We start from the raw sequence: 7,938 nt of genomic DNA, 5'->3' as shown, positions 1-7,938 counted from the left end.
GTGTGATTTCAGCAACTTTCCCCATTAAATAATGGAATGTGAGAGTTTTCCTTCCTCAGTGACATTCAGATTAACTATACTGCCTACAATTTAGGGAACTTCCCACAGGAAATTAGAATCTCAAATCCAAGGACCAAGTATTTTTCAGGAAGTCCTCCAGTGAAAAAGGAAATTTAAATTTGCTTCACTAAGCATTTCTTAATCTACCCAATGAAATAAAACTGAAAAGCAAGTATAAGGCAAATCGCTATACATTTTTGTTGTTATAAGGTAATCAAATTCTTCCTAGGATAAAATATAACTCTCTTAACATATACATTTGTACCTATTTAACTTTTCCAAATTTTCATTTGCAAATGGAGATTCAAAGTTCAAAGTGACCATATCATATTATTGGGTGGGTCAAAGTTTAGCCAAATGCGACTGACTCCTTAAGACTGATTTTAACATGTTCTTTCAACTTTATTCAAAGTAAATGTATTTATTATCAATATCCCAGAAGTACTTAACATTTTCAAAAATAAATTTCATGCTATCAAAAGGTGATTTTCACTTTAATCCTGTTTGCCTTCACGCCACTGCCGTGAGCCTTCATTCCAGGCCACATAGACAAACAGGGCCAGAACCACATGAACAGCAACAACAGCAACAATTGCAGCATAAAAGTAGCTGTCTCTATTGGACATTCCAAGTGCACCTATTGAAAAAAGAAAAAAAAATCATTTTATTCCTCACCAAACCACAAAATTCAAAGCCTAACAATTCTGGTTGGAATGGAGACCATTATAGAAAACAGCAACCAACCAAAATGCAGAGTTATGTAACCTAGTCCCAAGGACTACATCTCCAAAACAAGTCCTGTGTTAGGACTCAGGCAACACTGCAATGCAGAAGGCACAGAAAGACTGTAAGAGACAGAAAATCAGGGAGTTTGCTATGAGATTATGCCTCCTAGTAATGTCAGAAGATATACCCCTGAAATCTCCCCAACATGACTCCCTAAACTTGAGCTGAGCAAGAACAGTAGACACGCTAATAAGGAGGAAGAAAAGCCCAGGAGGCCTCAGCTCTACACAAAGAACTACAGGCAACTAAGGAATACTAAGAGTGAGAAAAAGAAATCTTCCACAGGGAACAACACCAATTGGTTATCCAATATACCAATTGGTCAGCCTGTAAAACATATATACGACTGAACATGTTGTACTTAATATTTAGGAAAACACATATACACACAAAACAAACAATGAAAAAAGAAGTATAGCACGATTACTAAAAACTGAGAAACAGATATTTGAAGGTCAGAAAAGCACAACAGCCAGCAGCGACTGGCTCTTACCTCTCCCTCAGTCTGAAATGGCGATCCTGCCTCTAGGACTCTCAGAATGAGACTGTGACTGAGAGCTGCCTATTCCCGTTTTATAATCCTCTCTAGGGCTGGGATTAAGGGCGTGCACCTCTTCCACCTGGTTTCTATGGCAAATTAGTGTGGCTATTGGTATAAAAGGTGTGTGCCACCACTGCCTGGTCTGTAAGGCTGACCAGTGGGGCTGTTTTACTCTCTGATCCTCAGGCAAGCTTTATTTATTAAAATACAAATGAAATATCACTATAAAGTGGTCATGAATTTGAAAGAGAGAGAGAAAGGGAAGATGGGAGAAGGGAAGGAAGAAATGATATAATGTATATTACCTCAAAAAGTAAAATAATATAAAATAAAAGCTATAAAAATAAAAAGTCTTAAAAAGAAAAAAGACATAAAAGAAATGTATATAATCACACATGAGAGACAGAATGGTTAGAATGAGCAGAGATACACATGGTTCTTTCCTCTTCCTCCTCTTCTTCCTCCTGTTTCTCAATATTCACAAGATCTCATTCTGTAGACCATGGTGGCTAGGAAGTTGAGATTCTCCTGTCACTTTCTTAAATACCAGCATTACAGGTGTCTCCTGTCGTGCCCAGTTCTACATTTTAAAATTCACACCAGCTATAAGGAAATGCTCTTGACATTATACCACTGGCTTCCATAACTAAGTCTATCATTTTGTACAAAATACATATATGAATTAAAATATGATTCCACATAAAATACAATGATAAAAACTTATAAAAACAATTCTAGGTTAAAAATAGTTCAGCATAGGTGGATGCAGAGATCTATAGCCAAGCACTGGGCCAAACTCCTGGAGTCCCGTTGAAGAGAGGGAAGAGGGATTATATGAGCAACGGGGGTCAAGATCATGACGGGAGGCCCACAGAAACAGCTGGCCTGAGCTAGTGGGAGCTCATGGACTGATAGCTGTGGAGCCTACATAGGACCGAGTTGGGCCCTCTGAATGTGGGTAGCAGTTGTGTGGTTTGTTCTATTTGTGGGACCCCTGGCAGTGGGACCAGGATTTATGCCTGGTGCGTGAACTGGCTTTTTGGTACACATTCCCTATGATGGGATACCTTGCTCAATCTTCATACAGGGGGGAGGGACTTGGTCCTGCCTCAACTCAATATGCCAGGCTTGGCTGACTCCCCATAGGAGAGCTTGCCTCATCTGTAGATGAGGGGTGAGGGAGAAGTGGGGGGGGGGGGGGGAATGAGAAGAGGGGAGGGAAAGGGAATTGTGGTTGGTACGTAAAATAAATAGTTCAGCATGAAAAGGCACTAACCCAGCCTCCTCTATAAAATCAGAAAATATCAAGGTTTGTTTATTTTTAATATCAATATGATTTCTTATACACATTTGTAGCACAAATCTCTGATTTTATACACGTAGACAGACATTTAAGAGCAATGAGGAAATGAAAGAGCATTATAAATAGAACTGGTACCCAGTTACCAAATTACGTTGCTTTAGTGTATAATTCTACCCCTACAGTAACATAGGAAAGACATCTCCTAGTTCCTGGAGTGTCCATAGGGAAGAGCAGTGCCCACGACACAGACCTGGGAAGCACTGTTTTCATTCCCATTTTCACCAGTTGCCTGTGGTGCAGACAGAAATTACCTTTGCTGTACTGCATCTCTAAAATACAAATTAACTCACAAGTTTGTGGGGATTCTGTAGATAATCTCATGTAAAGCATTTAAAGCAATACATTATATGTAATAAATACAAAAAAAATTGTTTTCTTTTTGAAACGGGGTCTCATGTAGCTCAACTCAGCTTGGCCTCTGACTCTTTTATGAGTCCAGGCTCTAATTCTGCCTCCACCTCCCAAGAATTAGACTCATGCAGCACCGCACCCAGCCAACCAAAGCATATGAATTCTTACTGGATATATGTGTGCGTGTGTACGTGTGTGTAGTTAAGCGAGATGTATAATATACATATTATATACTAGTTAAACAAAAGGAATAAGAAAACAACTTTAACAACAGAAAGATTTACAAAACCACTGAACAAATTAGAAAAGATAAATGTCCTCAAGCATGTAAAAATTACCTTCGAATACATAGGATTTAGTTGTAAAATACAACCCGATAGGAACTGTGATCATTAAAGCTGTGAAGAACAGGAGTGTCTTGAGGGTTGAAGCTAAAGTGTTTTCATTTCTGGAAAAAAGTAAACAAACAGAATTTTCACAAGCCATATCCAAATATAATAATCACCCTCCTGAAGATGAAAGAATTCTGAGACAAATAGCTTCCTCCTTCCCGAACAAGGCAAAGGAGCAAGCATGCGCATGCGTGTACCTGAACAGGCCCCTCAGTTTGGCATACAATGTGCTGGTGTGTGCCCCTGGAATTTACTTCAGAAAAACCCAAACCCTCTGGTAAACAGCTCCTCCCCAAGGATTGGACACACTTCTGTCCCAACTAGAAGGCTAGACCAGAAATAGATAACACCAGAAAAGACAGATGTATTCTAGACTCAACCTGAGCCATGACCCAGTCAGGGTCTCCTAGAACATACAGCTGGGTGGGAGTAAATGGAAAAGACAAATGTATTAATGGCTATACCATGGAACTCCAAATAAAAGCCTAAAATGGACAGCTCAACAGCGGTATTGGGACTGAATATACCAATGATGAAGAAAATTTTGAGTAAATTTAGTGTAGCATTGTATCCTATGTCCATCCTGAGGTACACTCAGTCTACAAACTCCATTCATGGGTAAGTACTCTACACAGATACAGCCATTTCTTCATATTGTGTGTGTGTGTGTGTGTGTGCGCGCACACACACACACAGACAATGTGAGTAAACATATTCTACAATCCCACATAATTATAAATTCTTCAATAAAAGATGACAAATCCACAGAAAGAATAAAACAATGGCAACCATGGATAGGGGGGAAAATTCAGAACTGTGGCCAAAGTCCAATAAAGTAGCAAAGACCCAAGGCCATTGAGTCTAAATAGCTAATCCGCAAGATGAAAATTATATCTCATAAAACTGTACTGTAGTAAACTTTCTGACGTGATTACAGTCCTTGTACAAGTATGAGAAATTAAATCTTACTGTTAAGCTTACTGCCATGAAACAAAAAGTTCTATGATTATCTTTTGCTACCTAAATGTATTATCTTTTACTATACTCTGTCATTACTGAGCTACATAATCCTCACCATATATATGTGTATATAATCATACATATAATCAAATATATCATATATATCCAAAATAGGAAAATACTCACTATTCAACCACTTCTTTTCTGGGTCTTAGAAAAGCATTGAAATTTAGATTTTCCTTAGTGATAAATTCTTATTTTGTGATACTTTAAGCATGCAATAATCAGATTATTTATCTAACTTGATAAGGAACAAAAATTCAAAGAAAGGGTTGATTGGTTATTCTTCCTTATTTAGTCAACTAGTGATTTAGTTTTCAATCCCAGGGATTGAACTCAGGGCTCATATATATATATATACATGATGGAGGAAGGTCATTGGCTAATAAAGGAACTGCCCTGGCCCATTTTATTGGTTAGAAGATAGGTGGGAGGAGAAAACAGAACAGAACGCTGGGAGGAAGAGGAAGTGAGGTCAGACGCGACAGCTCTCCTCTCAGGAGCACATGCCTGAGAGAGACGCCATGCCCTGCTCCCGAGCAGACACACGCCATGAAGCAAGCCGCCAGGTTAGACATGCTGAACCTTTCCCGGTAAGACCGGTGCTCACCGATTATTAGAGATGGGTTGATCGGGATAACAGAATTAGCCAGTAAGGGCTAGGGCTAAAGGGCCAAGCAGTGATTAAATGAATACAGTTTGTGTGTTGTTATTTCGGGCATAAGCTAGCCGGGTAGACAGCCGGGGTGCTGGGAACGCAGCCCCGTTGCCCCTATTACTACATATACATACACACACACACACTAGGCAAATGCTCTACCATTCAGCTACCTCTCTACCCCTTTTGATTTCTTATCTTCTGAAACTGGGTCTCACTAAGTTTTCCATGGTAGCCTAGAACTCACTTTGTAGCCCAATTAGACCTTGAACTTGTGATTCTTCTGTTTCCCAGTAGCCAGTATTAAGAGGCCTATGCTACTATATCTAGAGTATTCTTTAGATAATCTCTTTTAAATATCTACTACCTGGAAAAATTTTTACAAGCATGAGCCAGAGAGATGGCTCAATAGTATTGCTCTTCCAGAGAACCCAGTTCCAGTCCCAGCTCACAACTGCCTTAACTTCAGGTCCAGAAGATCCAATGCCTCTGATCTCCACAGGCACTTGAACTCATGTGCACATACCCACACACAAGAGTGAACACACAAACACACATGCACAATTTAAAACAATAAAAATTTAAAATAATTGTTTATAAACACTTATTGAAAAGATGATACAATGCAATAAAAGATAATAGGGTAAACAAATCACAGTCACACCAAGCAAATATAACATTTACTGTAAATTATGTCCAGTCTCCCACAGCCGATATGTATATGTTAATAATTTATGGCCTATTATTATTATTGTTTTGTTTCAAGACAAGGTTTCTCTGTATAGGTATAGCCCTGGCTCTCCTAGAATTCACTCTGTAAACCAGGCTGGCCTCAAACTCATCACCAGAGATCCACCAGCCTCTGCCTCCTTGAGTGCTGGAATTAAAGGAACATACCACCACCGCCCAGCCTATTATTTTCAATACATACATACTACTCTCTACCTTAAACTTCAAAAATTTGCCTCTTCTCTGCTATATGCACAGTAATTTAAGATTAAGTAGAGTTATCCACTATTTAAAAACAGAAAATTTTTTTTGAGAAATGTCTTTTCAGATGATTTTGTCATTCCACAAATATCACCGAGCATACAAACTAAAAACTAAGATGGCTTAAACTACTCTAGGTAATCCAATCCCATGGAACACACTTGCAGTCTGTCATTCTCCAAAATGTCCAAAGCACACAGCTGGACAGTCAAAGTGTATACAGTTTAAAAAAATAGCTGACCACCTTTCCCGGGCATTTATACCACTTTTATATTTTTGCTTCTAGCCATAGCATTCAACACCTGTTGCTTCTGCTGGCACAAACCAATTCAGGTAGAATCAGTGACAGTATTTTATAAAAAGCAATGGATACCATTTTATTGATTTATTTTATACCTCTGACTAGGAGTTGCTGAGACCTGTCAGAAATGAGGAATGGAAGGAGAAACCAGAATTAATGTTAGTCACACAAAAAGAATGTTCCCAATGAATCTTATCAAGCTCCTACTCTTTAACACTTCTGAGTTTTCCTTCTTTACACAATTTCTCCAGCAAACATTGAACAGATAGAGATTACCACATCCCTCTTTGTGGCAGTCAAGATTTGCAAGAGAATGATTTGAAGATTTTTTTTAATTCCATTAGAAAACACTAGTAAGTGTCTAGATGGTATACTGTATTGTTAGTGTACTTAGTAAGAATGTCTTTTGGTATTCTTATAAAAAGTCACTTTTGCAAAAAAAAAAATGCCCATTAGCATTACTGGAGAGTTAAAAGGATTACAGGGTTTTGGAATCAGCAGGTGTGGCCAGATGTCCATTTTCAAGCCATAGTAACGGTGTGGCCTAATTTTGTGATCTTGGAAGAAAATCACTAAATTCAACTTCCTGTTTTTCCAAAGCTGAAAACTAAGCAGTTAGTCAAACTATGAATTAAGAAATCCGACGATGTAAATTAACGGTTGCTTCTGTTCCACCCTACTGACTGTTTCCCCCAGAGAAGCGGCCTCACACCAGGGTCAGACTCTTCTCCATTCACATGTCAGGTATTTATTTACAAGGCCAGTGATGTAGGCCCTGGCAGGTCTCAAGAGGAAGGAGGCCGAGTGCCTGTCCTCAACAGAGCACGCCTGGCAAATCAGCAAGCTTGCCTAACAACAGCGAGAGGAAATGCAAGGAAGCAAGAACTGGGGACCTGCTCGCTTAAATGAAAGGTGGGGCCACCCATCGCGCAGCTGCAGCCCCCAAGCTGCCCGCCCTCTTCCGGAGCCTGCAGCAGCCCACAGAGGGGCCTGATCCCAAGGCCGCCCGGTTCGTCGCCTCCGTTCCCTGCGGCGGCACGCCAGGCCAGAGCCGACCCCCCACGGCTACCCAGCCGAACTCAGAAATACCTGAACTCTGGCGGCTGCAGCGCGTTCAGCGCCACTTTATCAAGGCGCTCCATGGCGTGGCCGCAAGGGTAGCAGCAGGCGCGAGATAATTGGCGGGGTCAGGCGGCTGCCGGTACCAGGACAGTACTAGGCCAGTCGCACCGGAAGTAGCTGCCCGAAGCACGCAGGCGCGGCGCGGCGCGGTGACGCGAGGAGGCAGCGCGCGCAGGCGCGGGTGGGGCGCGGCACTCACGTGACGTACCCGCGAGGGTTCCGTGGGGTTCGTGCCGGCGCGAGGAGCTCTTTCTCCAGGAGCAGGCCGGGCGAGTAGCCTAGCCACTCGACGTTGAGCCGGGACTTTCCGCGCAGCATCGTCCTCCTAGGCCCAGGGCTCTCCTCCGCGTCTCG

At 41.2% G+C, this 7,938-nt stretch overlaps 1 protein-coding gene across 1 annotated transcript; it reads right to left on the bottom strand.

The window, feature by feature from the left end:
- Positions 1–438: 438 nt before the first annotated feature.
- On the bottom strand, positions 439–7,700 carry Vma21 (vacuolar ATPase assembly factor VMA21). The gene is made up of 3 exons (XM_041640990.1): positions 7,552–7,700; positions 3,440–3,549; positions 439–697 (listed from the first exon to the last, which is right to left on the bottom strand). The coding sequence occupies exons 1-3, from the start codon at positions 7,602–7,604 to the stop codon at positions 555–557; spliced, it is 306 nt and encodes a 101-aa protein (XP_041496924.1). The 5' UTR covers positions 7,605–7,700; the 3' UTR covers positions 439–554.
- Between the last annotated feature and the right edge of the window lie 238 nt (positions 7,701–7,938).

The sequence above is a fragment of the Microtus oregoni genome, unplaced genomic scaffold (genome assembly GCF_018167655.1).
Source record: "Microtus oregoni isolate MIOR12 unplaced genomic scaffold, Mior012 000067F_000, whole genome shotgun sequence".
Taxonomy (NCBI): Eukaryota; Metazoa; Chordata; class Mammalia; order Rodentia; family Cricetidae; genus Microtus; species Microtus oregoni.
Note: the sequence above shows the minus strand (reverse complement) of the source record. Positions and strands in the feature narration are given on the sequence as shown.

Coding starts and splice junctions, on each gene's coding strand:
- Vma21 (XM_041640990.1), bottom strand. CDS start 7,604: ATGGAGCGCCTTGATAAAGTGGCGCTGAACGCGCTGCAGCCGCCAGAG. Junction 3,550..7,551: donor CTGCAGCCGCCAGAGTTCAG/GTATTTCTGAGT, acceptor ACTTTTTTCCAG/AAATGAAAACACTTTAGCTT. Junction 698..3,439: donor TAAATCCTATGTATTCGAAG/GTAATTTTTACA, acceptor TTTTTTCAATAG/GTGCACTTGGAATGTCCAAT.